The sequence below is a fragment of the Vigna unguiculata genome, chromosome 6, assembly GCF_004118075.2.
Source record: "Vigna unguiculata cultivar IT97K-499-35 chromosome 6, ASM411807v1, whole genome shotgun sequence".
NCBI lineage: Eukaryota > Viridiplantae > Streptophyta > Magnoliopsida > Fabales > Fabaceae > Vigna > Vigna unguiculata.
Window position 1 is genome coordinate 31,658,031 of NC_040284.1, and position 21,670 is coordinate 31,679,700.

The 21,670-nt window shown below is 37.8% G+C and overlaps 3 protein-coding genes and 1 non-coding gene across 5 annotated transcripts; 1 reads left to right on the forward strand and 3 right to left on the reverse strand.

Annotated features, from left to right (window-relative positions):
• Positions 1-421: 421 nt before the first annotated feature.
• Positions 422-7,070, reverse strand: LOC114188199 (callose synthase 11-like). Of its 2 annotated transcripts, XR_003605386.1 has the most exons (3): positions 1,524-7,070; positions 1,111-1,305; positions 422-689 (listed from the first exon to the last, which is right to left on the reverse strand). XR_003605386.1 is itself a non-coding variant. In XM_028076758.1 (2 exons), exon 1 carries the CDS (start codon positions 6,842-6,844, stop codon positions 1,538-1,540), a length of 5,307 nt encoding a protein of 1,768 aa, XP_027932559.1. In that variant the 5' UTR covers positions 6,845-7,070; the 3' UTR covers positions 947-1,305; positions 1,524-1,537. The 2 variants fall into 2 exon arrangements, 1 of the variants encoding a protein (XP_027932559.1); XM_028076758.1 differs by lacking the exon at positions 422-689 and having other exon boundaries at positions 947-1,305.
• LOC114189318 lies at positions 3,822-3,900 on the reverse strand. Its single transcript, XR_003605622.1, has one exon. It is a non-coding gene; the product is annotated as a small nucleolar RNA J33 (small nucleolar RNA).
• Positions 7,071-8,415: 1,345 nt separating the features above from the next.
• LOC114187431 (probable 2-carboxy-D-arabinitol-1-phosphatase) lies at positions 8,416-12,561 on the reverse strand. The gene is made up of 7 exons (XM_028075691.1): positions 12,287-12,561; positions 11,482-11,636; positions 11,113-11,232; positions 10,933-11,032; positions 10,305-10,444; positions 10,145-10,224; positions 8,416-8,933 (listed from the first exon to the last, which is right to left on the reverse strand). Exons 1-7 carry the CDS (start codon positions 12,480-12,482, stop codon positions 8,807-8,809), a joined length of 918 nt encoding a protein of 305 aa, XP_027931492.1. The 5' UTR covers positions 12,483-12,561; the 3' UTR covers positions 8,416-8,806.
• A 1,142-nt stretch (positions 12,562-13,703) lies between these two features.
• LOC114187501 (DNA-directed RNA polymerase II subunit RPB2) lies at positions 13,704-21,214 on the forward strand. Its single transcript, XM_028075764.1, has 25 exons — positions 13,704-14,089; positions 14,181-14,402; positions 14,513-14,803; positions 14,903-15,100; positions 15,513-15,577; positions 15,667-15,753; positions 15,833-15,953; positions 16,220-16,264; positions 16,344-16,481; positions 16,580-16,652; positions 16,865-16,941; positions 17,039-17,146; positions 17,229-17,345; positions 17,808-17,963; positions 18,045-18,149; positions 18,254-18,379; positions 18,464-18,541; positions 18,654-18,749; positions 18,834-18,949; positions 19,035-19,104; positions 19,213-19,266; positions 19,344-19,487; positions 19,691-19,990; positions 20,293-20,715; positions 20,804-21,214. The coding sequence occupies exons 1-25, from the start codon at positions 13,835-13,837 to the stop codon at positions 20,921-20,923; spliced, it is 3,585 nt and encodes a 1,194-aa protein (XP_027931565.1). The 5' UTR covers positions 13,704-13,834; the 3' UTR covers positions 20,924-21,214.
• Positions 21,215-21,670: the final 456 nt, after the last annotated feature.

Consider the following 21,670-nt stretch of genomic DNA (forward strand, 5'->3'; position numbering starts at 1 on the left):
TTTTCTATTATTCAATTAGTTATTCATAAAAGTAATAAAATTATATATTTTTTAAGGTAATAAAAATATAAATGCACTTATGATTATCCGCTAGTTATTATAAAATTAAACAATCATATTCAGGACAGTTTATAAGTAAATAACACCATTCAAACTTAAACTATTAATATATCTAAATTAAGTTCTTTAGAAATGATTTTCCTTTTCTAATCTATTGGTAATTACGAACTATAATATGCGACATGGAATGAACTCTGTCAAAGTAAGTAGTTTTTTTTCTTAAAGGGAAAATCTGCCCGATCGCCAGAAGTAATTGAAGAAAAAGTGTAATAAGTTTTCCACTTAAGAGTCTCTCCTAGGTTATTTCCCATTTATATGGTCTAATTGTAAAATTTAAATTTAAAATCAGAACAGTGCTAGATAACTGACAATGTTAAGTCTTAAATATGGTTGATTCAGTGGCAATGTCATGTTCTGTTAGAATAGGTTGCACTACATATGAACAGGATGTACAGCAAACGATAGACAGGCATAACATCTGATAATCCTCTAATATTAAACTACAGAGACTCAACCTGTGTTGCAGCAAAATTACAAGGCAACAATCCGACCCCTTCCTTAATAGATTGTGTCATGGAGTGTCACCGAAAGAAAACTAAACCTACTTTTACGTTTTCACATAACAATACCTGAAAATAAAAACACCAATTTGAATTAGAAAGAATTAAAAAGAATTCTATGAAGTATAAATATGAGTATTAAGACTATGGTAAAAGATAGTGATACTGATATATCCAACTAAAATAATTAAGATTAACATTAATCTGTATACGTGTCTTTAGGTAATGTGAAAGGCATGTGCATATTTTGTCTAACTTTCACAAATATTTGCGGCATGCAAAAGAAAAAAAACACTTTATAGTAATTAGCAAAGAGAGAACTTGGATGACCCAAAATGAACAACTTTTGACACACTCGATACAATATTGACCTTGTTAAAACAATAAAAACGTGACTCATCAAATATTTAAAGAGTTACATGGATGCAGCTTTAAAATTGTATTGTAATTGAGTCAAGAAACAAGTGTTCTGTTTTTTATGTGTACATACACGACATTATCTGTAGGCATCCATTTGCCACTGCATACAACGAGCTTTGACTTGCCATTAGTGGTTGGTCCTCAATCTTGTGTTAGATAATGGTAAGTTATACGGGTTCACTATCAATGTTGATACTACCACCTGGGAATATACAGAAACACATCTCAGCAACTCGGCATAGTAGCCCTTTTATTTTAGGTCAACCTGCACATGCGTGGAATGCATGGGTTAACTCAATAGCAAACTGTTTCAAGCATCAATTTCCCAATCTCTCTATACATACACCAGAGTAAATTGTAGTTTACTGGGTAAAATTCAGCTTCAGTGTTACTAATTACACAGCAACTACAAACACCCTGGTTTCTTCATATTCAGTACGGACTAAAATATTATAAAGAAAAAGAACATGATGTAAAAGTTACCTCCAATCACCACCTTAAACAGACTTCTTGCCACTAACTATTCGAGATATCTGGAGACCTCTGCTGAAAGCTTCATTAAAGAGAATTCTAGTTTGCATTGATTGGAATCCAGGTAACCATGAGAATATAGCCATTGGAGCCATAACAATTATGCCAAACAACAAATCATATAGACGAGCCAAAGAAACAACAGTCTCCCACACTTTGGTTGTCTGTAGAAATGGCCTAAGCACCTGGGCTATTAAAATCATTCCCCATCCTGTTGGAACGAATGCTAACAAGCTTGATAGGAGATCAACAAATTTTAAATGAGCGAATTCCAGTAGGAGGAAAACTACAAGAACTGTGACTAGGATCACAAGAAGCTGAACTGATCGGTAATATATGTGCTCCTTTGTAGCATATTTATCCCTGGCATATGCTATGGTAATATAAATGGCAACAATCACAACCATGACTATCCAAGACAACAAGTAAACAGCTATACTAGTATTTCCACCTGCAATACCTAGCTGATAAACAATGCCATACTGAAAGAAGAAGAATCGAAGGTCTAAAATGATTTCTAACAGCTTTCCCCATATACCGGTTGTTTTTAAATGATCTTGCTCCTCGTACCACCACGTTTCCCAGCTATATTCTGCCTTTTTGAAGGGCCCACCTGGATACCATATCCAATTCATAAAATCTTCAAAGTCGTATACAGTCTTCAACCAATCAAATCCAGAGGGGTTAAAGACAAAAGGAGACATTATCCATGAGAGGACAAGAAACCAGCATGAGATTGTCATAGCTATGTACACAAAAGTATCCTTAGCCAAGGGACTATGAGCAGCATACACAATTAAAATAACCCCAAGTTCAATACCCTTCACAAAATGGCTTCGAGCATATAGTCTATAGTTCTCAGCAAAACTCTTGTGTGCCACAACAAAACCACGACCAGTGGCTCGGTACTTAGCGCCACCATGAAGTATAGTCCGACCAAAGAAATGTGTGCGAGTTCCCAAAGAGAATGTGTAAAATAGTGATGCAAGCTGCAATTGCATCGTCAAGTAGTCCCAAAGAGCTGAAAGGAAACCGTGCTCCAGAGAGTTTTCAACGATCATTGGGAGTGCAGTGAAAATACCAACCTGGATTGCAAACTGTTGATTTAGAACTGCACCAAGGGCTTCATTGTTTGTTGCATTATCCGAGGCCGCACCCTCAATTCCACTGAGAGCCATATAAAGGCGGCCCCAGAGGAAGGCATAAACCATCAGTACAATAACCATTGAGTTAAAATAAAATCCAATGGTCGTGTAGAACACTGAAAGCATGCGAAAGAAGTCTAATCTATGGCCTAGACGGTACACATCTCGGCTCAGAACCTGCTCACCGTTGCCACTAGAAATCTTAGCCTCAAACATGGATATTTGATTCAAACCAACATCTCTTCCTTTGCCTACCTGTATATATTCGTGGTGTGTAACATTGCCACCTCGCAGGGTACAATTGAAACCAGCAAAAATATCTTCACTGATATTGATCACTCTGGAGGCCTTGCTAACTCCACCACGACCCAAGAACCAGAATCTGTCAAACACATCTGGATGGCCATAGTGCATTCGTACTTTCAAAGGGTTTGCCAGAACACGCTGACCTAGTGTCACAAAGCTTGTCTCTTGAGCTGACATGAACCATGCAAGCGACGAAACTGATCCTGTGAAGACATTTTCTCGGACCCCTAAAATGGTTGGTTTGCTAACACCATAGTTCGTATTGAACTCCTCTAGCAGATTCCGCATTTTGAGAGCTTCCTCAAAATAATTGTCTTGATTCATATCAATGGTCTGAACTGCATCACCCCGTGTAAAGATTATGGCATGATTCTGATTTTCTGGTTTCCCTTCTCCAAGTTTTAAAGGACCGGGCAACCGGATCCGGTAAATCTCAACCTCCCTCTGCAACTGCTGATCATACTTCACAAGAACAGAGTAATATTCAGTTCCCTCCCTCCCTAAAGAAACCTCATCAACATAAGCCACTCTAAGGGCCTCATTATTTTGCATCAAATACAATATTTCATCAGCACGGGGATTCTTGTCTGCCTTGTGGTGCCCATACATTTGGCATGCCACCACATACGAGAATTTCATCAGTGCACTCCCATATTCATGTCCCTTGAATAACGTGGACACACTGCTATCTGCTGGCCTGAGATTTGTCCGTAAAGATGAAGGCCCATTTGCGGATAGGCCATTTAAGCTGTTGTTTTGGTTTGTTGAACTATGTGAAACAGTATGTTCTGATTCATGTCTCACGTCCATTTCAGAGGCGGAGTCAAGGAACGCCAGCATCTTCAGAGCCCGATAATAATACATCATTCCTCTAACTGTGCGAGACAAAGTTTGACCTCTATGAGATACCCAAAGGCGGAGATCCCTGGCCTTTTCTGTAGTCCAGATATCATCCTCATCTTTCAACCCTTCTCTTTGCATCCTTTCCATAAAATTTTTCCATTCATCTTCATAAATCTTTTGCAGATAAAATAAGGTAGTAATACCATCCTCATTCTCCTTTCGGAGAGACTCTTTGCTATACAAAACTTCCTCATCATAATATGGGGTCAAAACACTGAAAGCCATCATTTTCTCAACCAGCGGAGCACGGGGCATGTTCATGAACAAAGAATTGGTAAAGAAGGCAATTCGTCGTCTTGCCTCAAGATTCAATGGGACATTGTGCATAGAGTCTCTAGAAGTAAGAATTGTATCCAATCGTCTGAGCTGCTCAGAAAAGACTGCATCTCCAGCATCAGGAAAAGTTATAGCATTCTCAAAGAGCAATCCTTCATTAGTTGTTGAACTTTGTCGTGCCAAACCATCCTGACGTAGCTTTGCCTTTGGGAATTCTCGAACAAATAATTCATACAAAGCTTGCAATATATTTACAGCCTTATTCATGTCTCTATCTGGTTGTATCAAAAGGTGAACAAATTCACTCACCTTAGCATGAATCTGAGGTAGCCGAGACATCTTGAATGATTCTGTTAATTTCCCCATCTGAATGTAGTGGTCTATGACCCTGAATATATTAGTCACAATGTAATACTCTTCTTTTTTAGCTTTAAGAACCATGGGGAACAAATATTTAATGCTGTCATAAGCTTCAATAACCGCACACCTACGATACTCATTCTTGCATATTTTCAACCAAAGAGAAGAATCAGATTCATTTTCTAGCTCTTTAGCTTGACTGACAGCAAGCAGTAGCTCATTGCAAAGAAGGGAACATGGCCATCGAATAACTCTAATATTCCAGCAATTTGGCGGCAGTTTCAAGAGCTCAAGTTCTCGATAGCTGATGATATCTTCCTCCCTAAAAGTTATCATAATCTCATTCCATATTAAGGCAAATCTGGTAGCATCCACTTGGCTTGATTCAATCTTTTTGAAGGGCTGACCAAGTCCGTACCGCAGTTTCAACCTATGGATGGCTTCATAAAGCTTCTTTAACAGTGTAGCTTGTGGAGTTAGCAGTTTCTCCTCTGGCATCAAATTGAATTGCATAGCACTGGCAAAGAACTGAAATCTAAGTCTGAGTTGTGTTATATTCCGAATTTCACCCAAATGCGAGAACAGACCAATTATTGCACCATAAAAGGCAGAGAAAATCGAATACCATATTTGCAAATCCATGAAGTATACGAGCACAACTGGCAACCATAGGAAGACAACTGCTACCCTGTTGGTGTTGTTGAAAAACTCATGCCATTTATAAGGAATGTTCCTAAGATTCAAAAGAGCCTTTGTTGGAGCAACTAGAGGCTTGATCTGAACAAAATAACTGAATGAAAACTTCGAAGCTAATACTGCTACCCAGAATACAGTATACTTAACATTATCTACAAGTGATTGTCTCACACCCCGGCCCACGAAAATCCGAGAATGAAACCACCACGTCAACAAATATACTATGCTCCAGTCTGATTCCTCAATGGCGTTCCGCAACCATGGTACCACGAACAGCACCAATGCCAACAACTCGGGAATAAGAAAGAAAAGGACAACTTTAAGAAATGTAATAATCCTCTGATTGGCTGCATCAGACCAGATTGAACTCGAACCCTTCTCGATCCAAATCATTCCATAAAACACCGAAAACAAAACAGTCCACGTTATGGCAACCATGCTCTTCAGCGCCATCCTCACTCCAAGCCAAGTGGTCTCTCTAGTAACCAAGCTATACTGTGTCCCGGCATCAAGCACAGATTGAAGTAACCTCAGAGCACTCCAAGTGATAAACACAGTCAACATCTTCACCTGCACATCCCTTCTCTCCAAGGCCTGCCACGGATAAGTGGTACCCTCCCAAGAGACAATAACCGCTGCCTGAAAGAACAAAATCAGCATCACCCAAAGCCTATCAAAACTCTTGTAAACATTCCAAAACGACCTCTGCTCCACAAAACCAGTCTTGCCTACTCGCTTCTCCTTCGGAGTAGTCCCGAAGAAATTACTCTCAAAATTCAAAGGCCACCCCAGCCTCTTCAAACACCTCCTACTCCAAAAATACTCATTGATGTCATCATAATTTCTCCATGCAGAGTGCGGAGCCTTTCCATTTCTGCTACTATCAACCTCAACCTTAATAGTATTATAAATTGGCATAATTACAGACTTCAAGAACCCTAATTCACCAGAAACCGTAGGCATAAAAGGACGACCAGTATCAGGATCAATGTGTTCATCGATAACATGATTAACTTCCTTCGCCATGAAATGGTAAATATAACATATGCACTCGGGAGTGAAACGAAGGTTACCGGCCTCTCCCCAGACCAGAAGGTACAGCGCAACGTACACCAACTCGCGGCGGAGATCGGTCGGGTCGCGACGGCGCGAGAGCAGCACGTTTGACTTCAGTCCGAGGAACGAGCACCACGCGGAGTAGTTGTGTAGCAGCTTCCGCCGAAAGCGCCGCAGCACGCCGGCGTCGAGCGCGTCGGCGATCGCTGGCGGCGGCTCGAGGCGCATCTGCGAGTTCGCGAGGTGGAGAACCAGGTGCTCCCTCTGGTTTCGAGCGTTGTCTATTTGGAACCCGAACAGCAACCGGAGCCAGTCCAGAAGGTCCATCTCCGGCTCCCACCGCATGAATTGATGCTTCGGGAGGTCTCCGACGGCGCGTAGTGCCGCCGCCGCCGCGCGTACCTCTGGATATCGGAGCGATGGGTGGTCGTTCCAGAGGTCGTGTACGGGAATAATGTTGTAGACAGAGTTTAACGGCGGAAGGTTACTAGTGCCGCCGCGCCCAGCGACCGGACGCTGTCTTAAACTCATGGTGACAGAAGCGGAAATGAAAACGACGGAGTTGAGATTAAACGGTTAGTCACTTACTAAACCGTTTTCAGAGCCATTCAGTTTCTTGAGGTAATCGCGTTTTATTGCTTTGACATCCATTCGCTCTTCAATTTCTCGTGGGGTTTTGCTATGTAAACAAGTAGGTTCGTTTTCAGTTTGAGTACACTCCGAGGAGTTGGAGCGTGGAGGGGATGCAAACGTAGACGAGAAAGAACTGATACTTTTAATCTCACTGTTTCTCTTTTTGGCTCTACGCGACTTGGAGCTGCGTGTGGCGCACGCCCCAATGATAGTGCTTTTAGCGGTGGATTCAAATGTCTGACCCACAGTACTAATGTTATGCATACTATAATATGCAGTTAATTACCATGAAACGACGCGCCTGGGTCTGGTGGGTCCCACACTGCGTTCGGGTCCCTTTTTGTGATGATGAAAAGACGACGGCTGTGATGTGTCCCACGTGGATTTTGAATTTATCTGGATTCTAGTAAAACGACACGGCTCTGAGAATCTCTGCTTGCAACTTTTTTTATTGAGATGCTGGCTAAGAATGTATTACTATTTGTGTTCTGCACACTGGCACGTGCAGCACGTGGACTGATTTTAGCTCAAATGGATTGTGTTGTGTCCCTTATCTGTGAAAATGCTATTCCCACTTTCTTTCGTTTCCTTTATGTCAATCATTTATTACAACTTAGGTCTTAATCAGACTCAAAAGTAATAGAATAACATTTGCCATATTAAGAATCTTGTTTTCATTCTTATTAAGTTTTCTTCTTTTTCAGTAATTCAGGACCTACCACATCTCACATAATCTAATCATAATGCAAAAAAAGTTAAACTATGTACATCTCCCCAGCTGTTATAAGTATCTGAGTCTGAATTTGAAAAAACTTTGCATGCCATATCACACACTATTAATAAGACTTTAAAAAAAAATGCAATCGCCAATTATAAATTAGCAACTATCTTAGAAGTTACTAAACTTGTAACTATATTTACTCTTATAGAATAAATCCAAGCTCTTACGATTAGGGCATAAAAACCAAACAATGATGGTGTTCCATTCCTAGGGCCAAAGTTGCTCTTGTCTCATTCTGGTAATGCGCATAATGCAAATAAGATACTAAGAAACGTTATCTTGAGTTGGCCCACATGCTCCAATTTAAAGTTGCACACATTGAATACCGTTTGATTGAATAACAAACATTACAGCTGCGTATGCAACCATATGATGTATGTAGTCCCCCACATACACATTAATTCAATCTAAAACGGCTGTGTCTGCTCATTTTACCTTATCCGCACGCCAAAATTAATTAACATCACCACCCATGTTTATTCTTATTCCGCCACCAGATGTTATAAAAAAATAGCTTCAAATCAATTGCAGAAATTCAATCATTGCAAATATCACCCCCATCAATAAATCTTCATTATTAACCCTACTGCAACACAAACATTGCTTGCAGTTCAACATTCATTCTGATCCCCATACAAGATATCTTTATACAACCCAAAACATAAATCTTCATGCAAAATATATTATAGAGCATTAAACAGTACTCCTCGTAAAAAATGATGAGTTCCCTAGATTTGCACATCGTGACATCAGATAATATTTATTGAAAAATGAGGAGATTGAATAGACTCCATACATACAACGAAGGTTGGAAATCGCGTAATTAGTTTTCTCAAATTATACTTCAAGTTCCATTCCTATATGTCTATATATCAAAGGGAGAGAGGGCTGTGTGAAAATTCAAACCCCCTACTATAAAATCAACCTGCTTTCTGGTTGGATCCACCCACTTGCCAAAGATTCGGAATTTCAGATAATTAAAACTAAAAATTCCACATCAGATCTTCACTGTTGTTGTTCCATGGTACATTCCAGTTACCGATAAAAATGGCAAGTGTTGTTTTCGCATGTAGGTTGAACTAACCAGGATAGACATGATCACTGTACATGTGAGCTGTCATATTTAAACCCTTAAGCATAGCTTCTCCTCTGACATTGAAGTTGAAGACACATAATCCGCCATTGTTGATATCAATTGAACGAAACCTGAACATTATGAGCAATGTTAATATTTTCTAAGGTATGGTTAATATCTTTTATCGCCTATTACATTTATGATTTTCTGTTTTATGTTGCTTCTGTTTTCCTTTTTTTATGGGTTGAATATTTCTAAATTTCAATACCTCTCTTTTGTAAAGATGCAAAAAACTCTCATTCTCATACTTTCAATAAAGTATTTCTTTTCTAACTTTCTCTCAGTTGTGTTTTATCAAACACCAACAGTCATGCCCGTGAACTAAAGCAGGAAGCAATGAACCAAGACAAGAACACCTGGACAAAATGCAAATAAAGAGTAGCACACCTTAATGTGACTCAAGTTTTTGAAGGAAACTGCAATACCCCAGCATGAAAGAAGGGACACATGAGACACCAGGATAGAGCATGGAGCAATGACAAACGTTGATGACCATGGTAAAATCACACGACGAAAGCAAGACTAATAAAATGACTGGTAAGAAAGCTTGTGGTTGATGGAATGTATATGACAGGGAGATTGGAAAACTTGTCTGAAAAGAAAGTTATACAAGACTGGTATTGCCCCGGTGGAAAAATAGTGTTTGCAAAAAAAGAATGTATAATACAACTTGATGAAGGGTTTGAACCTCAAAATGTCTTATGTGTGCCAAAGTTCAAATGCAACCTGATGTATGTGTCACAGTTAACAGATGAAGCACAATGTTTGACAATGTTTACTGATAAACTGCATTTTGCACAGGTCCTCTTTTGGAGGATGATGATTAGAGTGTGTGAATGAAAATATGAGTTCTATGTATATTGTGGCCAACAACAATACCATAATAAAATTACCAATGAACTCATCAAGCCTAACGAAAGTCATCAAAACAGAAAGCTTAACTAGAAGAATAGCCGGTAAAATCAAAATCATGAGTACTTTTTTATATTTCATAATCAACCCTTGACATATCAAGCAAGCTATACATGGCTGAGAATTAATGTCAACACAGTATTGACAGTGAATAGATTTTTATATTGCCATCAAATCACTGACCATTGTTATGTATAGTAAGTTTGTTGACTTTTATAATAGTTATGTAAAAGTCATACTGAAGATTTTTTTTTATTGGTTAATAACTAGTAACAATGCATGTTAATGGAACTAAATTAGAATCAAAGTACATTTTTTACTAAATGGGTCCAAAATCAGTTTAAATATTTAATTGCATAGCCAACATTACCTCTCTGGGGTAAGGCCTAAAGCAGTGCAGATTAATGCCCTCAATATAGATTTGTGAGTCACAACCAGAAAACTTTCACCCTGAGGAATAAGATAAATATTGTACTTCACTTCCAAATCATTACTAGCCAAACTATATATCAGCTGCAAAGAAATCTTACAGGCGACAACAACATTTCCTTCCAACAATCTCTCGCAGTTATCCAGAGATCTCGTGCAGGATATCTACCATTCATGACGAAATTGGCTGGATCTTCTCTCCAAATTGTATACTCTTTGGGATATATTCGCTTAGCATCCACTGCCTCCAAATGAGGAACATACTGATTTAGTTTAATTATAAAGAATGGTGGGAAAGATACAAATAGAAACATGATGTAAAATAAAAACAATTTCAAAACTCGGTAGCATTAACTTTGACAAGTGCAAAGTTATTTTTCCTATAGAAAGAAACAAAAATTAACAGCAAATAATAATTATAGTGATCAACTGAAGCATCTCAAGTTCTAAACAGTCAACGTTGATATGAGAAATGCAATGTGAAATATAGATTTTACTCCTTTAAATTGAAATGTGTAAAATGAATAGTAAAGGTGCATCCACTTTTGATTTAAAGTGGCTTAAGTTTATGTAGGACTTCAATTTAGATCAAGGATAGATATACCAATATTTTTACTTTCTCATTGCTTTAGACATGCCAAATCCATGTCCCTATAATATATAATTAGATCCACAAAATATTAAAAGATACTTTATTAGAATTTTCAAGTTGAGCCGAGGCAGTCTCACCATTTGTCATGCCTTCAAGGTGATATAGAGGTATCTCTCGGAGAGAATCAAGATAAACCAATGGCTTTTCCCTGCCTCGCCATACAATTTCAGCAGTTTGCTACATCAAACAACCCAAACCATTTTAATAAAATGATGAGCGGTATTAGCCAGCAACATTAAAATTTTACTGGCGCCAACCTTGGCACGAGAGATTGGACTTGCAAAACACTGGTCAAAGTATATATTTTCCAAGGCTTTCTTGCACCTTTCTGCTTGCTCTTTTCCAACTTCAGTTAATACAGACAAATCTGAGCTTCCCTGAGCACATATAATCAATTTAATGACAGTGGATAGCAGATGCAATAAATGATGTTGAATGCAAACATCTAAACAACAAACAAAAACTTCAGTCCTATGAAACAAGGAGCTCTCAGCACCAGTTTAATGACCAACAAGGCATTTCAGAATGAGAACATAAAAGAGAGAATAATCACCCATGCATTTACAAACCAAGCCCACCATTCACCCAAACCTCAAAAGCAAATGAATTAAAAGTAGAATGCGAACCTGAATCCTACTTTCTGCATTCCAAGTGCTAAGACCGTGCCTTAAAAGAATCACTTTCTTTGGTGAAGAGATTAACTCATTCGTTAGTGATGTTGTTGCTTTTTCGAAATCATATGCACCACCAGTTACAGAAGAATCAATTGTCGGAAGTTTATCTGCACGAAGGCAGCAGAAAATCAACTCTAATCAAGTTGGAGTAAATGTCTAGAAAGCTTTCTGGGGATATTTTAGCCACACACTTGATATCCAAGAGAGTTATTGAAAGTTAAATCTAGAATTTTTTTTACTCTTGATACCAAGTTCCAAGGAAGGATAATTTAGAAGAAAGGTTTATTTTTTTAAATAATTAATAGATTAAATGTCATTAACTTACTTTCTTAATGAACATAAAGTTAGTTAAATATTCTAACATTTGGGTGGTAAGACTACAAACTAATAACATAATCATTCTGCACATTCCCCTCGTAATAGTTCCCCGTGCCTCTCCTTCACCCTCTTATGCCTCACACTGCTAAGATTCTCAAGATGGCATGAGCCATTGAGTTATAGGCACATCAAACCGAACTTGTAGAAATACAGAGAGAATAACTAAGCGAACGCCCCTCTTCCTCTTCCTAACCGCGTCCTATCATATAATAGAAATGTGAGAAACACCCAATTACACAAAAAGAGGCAAAACTGAACTGAACCCGTTATACATTAGCAAGTATAAAACTTGGCAAAGACCCGCCATTCTGTTTGGTGGGTTTTGATGTATTAGTACGTGGACACATTATAAGAAGTTGAAAACTCATAATTCCTTCACCTGGGGTAAGCTCTGAAGTAGTGGTAGTAGTAGCAGAAGAAGATGAAACTGAGGAGCGAATTCGGGTAAGAGGAAGAGCACGTGACGAAGTCCGAAGTTGAGGGAGAAGTGGCCGTGGACATGGGCTAAGGAAGGAAATAGAATTGGAAGGTGAGCACAAATGTGTGGTCAAGAAGATAATCCCTGAAGCGCCCATTTTCCCTTAACTGACACAACACAAAGCAGGGAACGCTATATAGTGTGAGTAGGAGTTTGAGGTTGTGGTTGTGATTTTCTTTAGTGGAGATACTATTGTAAATAAATCATGCAGTTCCACTCTATTCTCCTCCTATACTCCTTCAATTCAATGTGTTAAAGGATTCGGCTTGGTTATTGCTTAATCCACCCCCAACAATTACTAATTGTACTCCCACAGTAAGAGAAAAATATTAAACCATCTTTCATCGTCGTGACAGGAAATCTCATTTTAAAATTTCCGAAAAACTTATTTCATAAAATTTCCTAAACATAGAATTGAATTCAGCCAACCATTTTGAAAATTTAGAGGTGCATGAAGAAACTGTAGGAGTGCAGGAAGTAAAAACTAAGACTCGGCTTAAATGCACTATCTTTGGACTCAGCCCATCAATTTCCGGCCCATATGCGTTTCAGATAGAACTGTCAAAATGGATTGGAACACACGAGCCAATCCAGTTCATTACGAATTTGAGCCGGATTGAATTGAATTTTTTTTACAAATTTTAATACGCAAACAAAAGGGTAACACAAGTGTTTTTTATTAAGTTGAGCTTTACACATAAATAATTTGTATCTTTACACAAGTGTTTTTTTAATTAAATGAACCCGTGAGCCAACTCGTTTAACCCGTCAATCCGTGGTGGGTCAGGTCGGATTCAAATTTTGTTTGACTCGCTAAAAAATAGTCAGGTTGGATTGACTCACTAAATCATCAACCCGTTGTAAGTTAAGCCGGGTCAGATCGGGTTACTCGTTTTTACATCTATACTTTTAGAGACATGTCTTTTAAATATGTTAAATTTTTTTTTGTTCTGAATTCTCTTTTTTGTGTTTGATGATATAAATTTTATTTTAAAAAAAATAGGTCCACAATAATCTAATAATATGCTACATGTGCAACCAGTGTCATTCATGGGTTGGATTGAAGTGGTGTTGGACATGGTATTACTAGACTTTTACTATAATATAAAACTTATTTGAATTTATTTTTTTTAGAAGAACTGAATTTGTTTAGATAATTTTGTTATGATTTATTTGAATTACATTTTAAAATTAATTTTGTATTTGAGTACATTTTAAAAGTTATTTTTAAGTAATTTTATTTAAAAAAAAAAAAAAAATCTTTTAGCCGCTCCTCTCCCTTATATAAGACCACACCCTACCCTTTTTCTCATTTGTTCAACCCAAATCCCCTCAGCTAGGGCTTTCACTCTCCGCTTCTTTCATTCTCTTTGATTCCAACGAAAAAAACGAAACTTCAAAAGCTTAATTAAACGTTAATCTTTGGAGAGTGAGTGACAGAGAAGAAACATGGATTTGGAAGAGGAACAAGAGTACGATCAGCAAATGATGGAGGAAGACGACGACGAAGACGATATCACGCAAGAGGATGCGTGGGCTGTCATCTCCGCCTATTTCGAAGAGAAAGGCCTCGTTCGTCAGCAACTCGATTCCTTCGACGAGTTCATCCAAAACACTATGCAGGAAATCGTCGACGAATCCGCCGACATAGAAATTCGACCCGAGTCGCAGCATAATCCCGGTCACCAATCTGATTTCGCCGAGGTACCTTTAGTTCTGTTTTACCTTCCTACTGTTGTTCTCTCTTATACTCTGTACTGTTTTTAGGTTAACGAGTTGGTTGCGTTTTTCGCAGACTATTTACAGAATCAGCTTCGGCCAGATTTACTTGAGTAAGCCCATGATGACGGAGTCTGATGGAGAAACCGCTACGTTGTTTCCCAAGGCTGCTAGGTTAAGGAACCTCACCTATTCAGCTCCTTTGTATGTTGATGTCTCCAAAAGGGTCATCAAGAAGGGGCACGATGGTGAAGAAGTCACCGAGACTCAAGATTTCACTAAAGTTTTCATTGGCAAGGTGTGTCTCTTGATTGTTCTTGATAAGGCTAAGTTTAATTTTGTTATCGATTCTTAAACCCAATGACTAATTAGTGATCGCTCTTGTTTTTTTATTGCTGTTATTTGTAGGTTCCTATAATGCTTCGGTCTAGTTATTGCACGTTGTACCAGAATTCGGAGAAGGATTTGACTGAACTTGGAGAGTGTCCATATGATCAAGGCGGGTATTTCATTATTAATGGGAGTGAGAAGGTTCTGATTGCTCAGGAGAAGATGAGCACCAACCATGTCTATGTTTTCAAGAAGAGGCAGCCCAACAAGTATGCCTATGTGGCTGAAGTTAGATCAATGGCCGAGTCTCAGAACAGACCGCCCAGTACTATGTTTGTGCGCATGCTCTCTCGGACTAGTTCCAAAGGGGTAAAATGCTAATTCTGAAACGTGGCTTTCCTTGGGGCAAGTTGTTTTTCATGGTTATATGTTGCATGCAATGTCTAAGTTTATGATTTCCTCCTTCAGGGTTCTTCAGGACAATATATACGTGCCACACTTCCTTATATTCGAACTGAAATTCCCATCATTATTGTGTTTCGAGCGTTGGGGTTTGTTGCTGACAAAGATATACTTGAACATATATGCTACGATTTCTCAGATACTCAAATGATGGAGTTGCTTCGTCCTTCCCTAGAAGAAGCGTTTGTTATTCAAAATCAACAAGTAGGTTATGCTAATTTTGTATATTACATGCTTGCAGCCACCGTGATCCTGGAATTTATAATATTTTTTATGAGATTTTTACTATCTCCCAGCCCATTTCAGAGTCTGACTTGTTTACTTGCTCAGGCTCAAATTATACGGCTTTTCTTCTTTTTCACTTTTTGTCATCCAATTTGGTGGAGCCTTCTGTTTCCATATTCTACCATAAATTTCTCCCTTATATATATATATTACATTATTTTTTGTCTTACTGTACTCAATTTCATATTCTTTCATCTATTTTGCAGTAGAATGTTTATTTCTTTTTAATTTCAGATATTTCAAACTTTTGTTATTAGTGACATATGGTGTCAATCGATAAGTTTGTTAATTATACTCTATGCACTTAGATTTAACTCAATCTCAACTGCAGGTTGCACTTGACTACATTGGGAAAAGAGGTGCAACTGTTGGTGTAACCAAGGAAAAGAGAATTAAGTGAGTTGAATTAGATTTCTATAGAACATGAGGATGATCTGTGTTCAACCTTTATTGAGTTAGGGTTACACTTATATCATAATCTGCAGGTATGCTAAGGAGATCCTCCAAAAGGAGATGCTCCCTCATGTGGGTGTTGGAGAGTATTGTGAGACCAAGAAAGCATACTATTTTGGGTTAGTTTACTTTTTTTAGATCCTACGTTTTCTTGCTGATGACTTAGTAAGTAATTATTATATTATCATTGTCCCACAGTTATATCATTCACCGGCTACTTCTTTGTGCACTTGGGCGGAGGGCTGAGGATGATAGGGATCATTACGGCAACAAAAGGCTGGATCTGGCTGGCCCTCTACTTGGGGGTCTTTTTAGAATGGTTTGTATCTCTAAACATTTATATAATTGATTCTAAAGAGGCATTTGTTGCCTTGCCTTTGTAGTTGTGTGTGTTTTTTTTTTAATTACAAGTGAAAATTGGTGAAGAGATGTAAATAACTACCATAATAAACTTGTCCAAAAGATGTGTACATGGATACATATCCCCTTTATTATTAGTTTAGATTACCTAATTTAGTATGTCCTTTTACGTAGTTAGTAACTTTCTAATTAGTCAATTACAGGCTACTGTAACTTGTGATGCAGTTATTCAGAAAGCTAACGAGAGATGTCAGGGGATATGTACAGAAGGTTTGTGCCGACTTCAAGTTACATCTATTGCCGCATTCATTTTGCGTTGGCTAAATCCTTGTACCCTGTGAATGTGTAGTGTGTTGATAATGGGAAAGATGTTAATCTACAATTTGCTATCAAAGCAAAAACCATCACAAGTGGACTTAAATACTCACTAGCTACTGGTAATTGGGGACAAGCAAATGCGGCAGGGACCAGAGCGGGAGTTTCACAGGTATGAATATAAATTATTGTATTATGATTGAAGTAAAAACTTTTTGCTATATCTTCCATAGAAGAAATGTGGCAGATCATTTTGATATTGTGCTTCAGGTGCTGAATCGTTTAACTTTTGCGTCAACTTTATCTCACTTGCGAAGACTAAATTCCCCAATAGGACGTGAAGGTAAAATTCCATGGCTATTCAAGCATTATCCATTCTTCAATCTTACCCTACCCACTTGTACATTGCTTGCATAAGTTAATATCTTTAAGGCAATATGGTGATGTATTCTCAGTTATTTATTTATATTCACTCAGGTTATGCAATGTTGCAATATTGTTTATTTGTCTAAGTTGTAATTTTTAACGTTTTCTTCCTTCCCCATTTTATTCCAGGGAAGTTAGCTAAACCAAGACAGCTGCATAATTCTCAATGGGGAATGATGTGTCCAGCAGAAACACCTGAAGGACAAGTGTGTATTTTGCTTTCCAAGCACTCTGCTATTAGTACTTGTTGTTAAGAACTCGTCTTTCTCTATGGTACTTATGAGTGTGATTGGGCTTATATAGGCTTGTGGACTTGTGAAGAATCTGGCATTGATGGTCTACATAACAGTTGGTTCAGCAGCATATCCTATTCTGGAGTTTTTGGAAGAATGGGGCACTGAGAATTTTGAGGTTAATGACTTTCCTCTTAAGTTATCTTGTTTCCCTATATGATATCCATCTTTAAGTTTGTGTTCATTTTCTTTCCACATAGGAAATTTCTCCTGCTGTGATTCCCCAAGCTACTAAGATTTTTGTAAATGGTTGCTGGATGGGTATCCATCGTGACCCTGATATGTTGGTGAGAACTTTGAGGAAGTTGAGACGTCGGGTAACTATCATTTTGCTTTTTGATTTTGTTTGAGAACCAATTCTTTTTATTGTTTGAATGAATCTGTCAGTAAATGGCAAATGGTAGATATCTCTCATATAGGGATGAATCACTTGACAGATGAGATAAATGATGATGGTTGTTGATATGAAAATCCAGAAGCATTATTTTCCATTTTACTATAATTGAGGCACTGCAATTTATTACTAACAACACCAGATCTGGCTGCTTGTTATGAAATCCCACACATGTTTAAGGTTATTCATATTATTTGATTTTGGAGACCATAGGATGGGTCAATTTTCAAATATATGCTTTCTTGATAACCTCATTATAGAGCCATCTTAATAGTCATTGTTTATTATCTTTTGGGATTTGATTGGTTCAAGTTGGTTAGATGTTGTAATGTTGTTTTGATTATGGTGCAGTTTCAATGCCTGATGGGCTCTTCATGTGATGCAGGTTGATGTTAATACTGAAGTTGGGGTTGTCAGAGATATTCGTCTTAAAGAATTGCGAATATATACTGATTATGGTCGCTGCAGTCGTCCTTTATTCATTGTGGATAAGCAAAGGCTTCTCATAAAGAAGAGGGATATTCATGCTTTACAACAGAGGGTGAGCCAGTAGTAACTATAGTTTCTCTTAGGAGCTGGTATTCTTTAAGTAATTGCTTAATTTGCTCTTCAATTGGTTCAGGAATCCCCTGAAGATGGTGGATGGCATGACCTAGTGTCCAAGGGCTTTATAGAATATATTGACACAGAAGAAGAAGAGACTACAATGATTTCCATGACAATTAATGTTAGTACTATAATTCTTGTTTTGAAAAGTATACCCTTTATATACCTTAATGAAAATAAAAGGTTATAAAGCAACGGAAATTGATTCTTGAATAAATGTTACAGGATCTTGTTCAAGCTAGGCTCAACCCAGAAGAGGCATATTCTGATACATACACTCATTGTGAAATCCACCCATCTCTGATTTTGGGTGTGTGTGCCTCTATCATACCATTTCCCGATCACAATCAGGTAAATATGGTGGTCTTGCTTTTTTGTACTCATTCTGATTAATAGACCCTATTCATCTCACTTACCTTTGGTTGGTGTAATCAGTCCCCACGTAATACTTATCAGTCTGCAATGGGAAAACAAGCAATGGGGATATATGTTACCAACTACCAGTTTCGAATGGTACTTCTGTTATTAATGTTTGCTTTTTTGTTATTAAAGTGTGCTTGCTTTTCTGTTTGTGTATTTGTCTTGACACTGGATTTGACTTTATGGTTTTTTCTCCATTATGTAGGATACCTTGGCCTATGTTTTATATTATCCACAAAAGCCACTGGTCACTACAAGAGCGATGGAACATCTTCATTTCCGCCAACTCCCTGCTGGAATTGTAAATTCTTGCTTCTTTATTTATATCTTCTATCATTTTGTGGATAATTAAAACATTCTAACATATTTATCCCTTGTGTATTAGAATGCCATTGTGGCAATTTCCTGTTATTCTGGTTACAATCAAGAAGATTCTGTCATCATGAACCAATCATCAATAGACCGTGGATTCTTTCGATCTCTTTTTTTCCGATCATATAGGTATGTTTGCTGCCCATAATTTAGACATTTTTTCCATTTATGTGTTTCTGGTTTTTATGATACGCTGCATTCCTCACTTTTATAGAGATGAAGAGAAGAAGATGGGAACCCTAGTCAAAGAAGACTTTGGCCGACCAGATAGAACTAGCACCATGGTTAGAAATTTTGCTTTGGTGGAGAATGATTCCTTCTCGTTTTGCAGTTTTTATTTGACAAAAAATATTGGTTGTTTTTGTGGTTTCTTACCAAGTTTCATTTCGCAGGGCATGAGACATGGTTCTTATGATAAGCTGGATGATGATGGTCTTGCACCACCAGTAAGCATATCTAAGTTTATGCTTTGTTGCCTGTCCCCAAGATATTGAACAAGAACTAATTTATTGTTACGAAACAGGGCACACGAGTATCTGGTGAGGATGTTATTATTGGAAAAACCACCCCAATATCTCAGGAAGAGGCACAGGGGCAGGCTTTACGTTACACGAGGCGTGATCACAGCATAAGCTTACGTCACAGTGAAACTGGAATGGTTGATCAAGTATGTTTATCGTATCCATATAATTTAGTGTGCTACATGTTGAGTTGTGTGAATGCTTATCGATTGGAGGTTTTAAATTTTAATTACTGAAAAATAAGGAGTTGTTATGCCAAAATCCGGAGATTTGAGCATTTTTTTTTATTGGTGGATTTTTGTTTTCTTTTCTTTCATTGGTGGATGATAATATTTTTCCTATTTTGTAGGTTCTGCTGACTACAAATGCTGATGGATTGAGATTTGTGAAAGTAAGAGTGAGATCTGTTCGCATACCACAGATTGGTGACAAATTCAGTAGTAGACATGGTCAGAAGGGGACAGTTGGTATGACTTATACACAAGAGGACATGCCCTGGACTGTGGAAGGCATCACCCCTGATATTATTGTCAATCCACATGCTATTCCATCCCGAATGACAATTGGTCAGCTTATTGAGTGTATCATGGGTAAGGTGGCCGCTCACATGGGAAAGGAAGGAGATGCAACTCCTTTTACAGATGTTACTGTAAGTAGCATTCTTCCATCCAATTTTCTCTCGTCTAATAATTAATACTTGCTAGAAATTGGAAGTGCTCTCATAAGTAAGCTCCTTCCAGTTGCTCCTATCTGATCTTGTAACCGATCCATTACACTATAATAACTATGACTGTGTTTTTTATTTGTGGTATGTATTGTGAGTAAGCTGTCATACATGAAGAGCATTCTGCTCAGAATCAAGCAATTTGTCATTCACTATTTAACTATGTACTAAATGTGATTGATATATATTGTCTATGTTTAAATTTGATCTTTACTACTGTAACTCAGGTGGACAATATCAGCAAAGCTCTGCACAAATGTGGGTACCAAATGCGTGGTTTTGAGACTATGTACAATGGTCATACAGGGAGACGTCTGAGTGCAATGATTTTCCTTGGTCCTACATATTACCAAAGACTGAAGCATATGGTTGATGACAAGATCCATTCTCGTGGACGTGGTCCTGTGCAGATCCTCACAAGGCAACCTGCTGAGGGACGCTCACGCGATGGAGGTCTCCGATTTGGAGAGATGGAACGAGACTGCATGATTGCTCATGGAGCTGCTCATTTCCTAAAGGAGAGATTGTTTGATCAAAGTGATGCATACAGGGTCCATGTGTGTGAGCGCTGTGGGTTGATAGCCATTGCAAATCTCAAGAAGAATTCTTTCGAGTGCAGGGGGTGCAAGAACAAAACGGACATTGTTCAGGTGAATGATCATTATCTTATCTGTTACTACAGTCAAAGTCCAAGGTTTTCCTTGTGCTGAATTCTTTGCCTTTCTATTGTTCATACAGGTTTACATCCCTTACGCATGTAAGTTGCTTTTCCAAGAGTTAATGGCCATGGCCATAGCGCCAAGAATGCTTACGAAGGAGATCAAATCTACAAAAGACCAAAAGAAGAAAGGAGCCTGATTAACATGTTTAGCATGAGCCACTACTATTATATCCTCACTTGAACATCTCTAGAATATGGAACACGTTCATGATTTCTGAATATACCAATTTTATTTTATTCCATTTTCCAAATCTGAAATTAGAGAGATCTTTCAATGTTGGATTCTTCAATTTATTGATTAGTGTGTTTTTTATTTACCATTTTTGCTTTATATAAAGCTCAATTCTTGTACCATTTTGACCAACATCGTTTAGATACATAAGTTACGTTTTGTGTCAAATTATTTGTTATTTTATTTTCTGTTAAAAGTCAAGTATCAGTTGCTTATGAGCTCACATGAGTTTTCAATGTACCAATACTTTCATTGCAAGTTAGGGTTTTATAACGATATTTGTTCTATAAAAAGATCATTTGAGTTCTTTTAAATCTTAAATTCAGTCATTCTAAAAGTAATAAACAAACATTTCTAATGCATATTTCTATGGGTACCTTTATATCTGCTGGTTAATTCTCTCGGTACTAGTTCATGTCTATCAACTCATAGACTTGTCCGCCATATATAAACAATTTTATTTTTTCTTAAATATTCAAATTTCTGATGAAATTTAAGCAGATCATGGTATTTTTTTATGCGACCATGGGCATGGTTTGCAAACATGTTTCTGGTGCTGCTGTTCCTTACCATGATGGGTTTCTCTTGATTTTTCCACATTGGTAAGTGGTGCAAGTAAAGAACACATTTTTATCATGGCTTCCAAACTTTT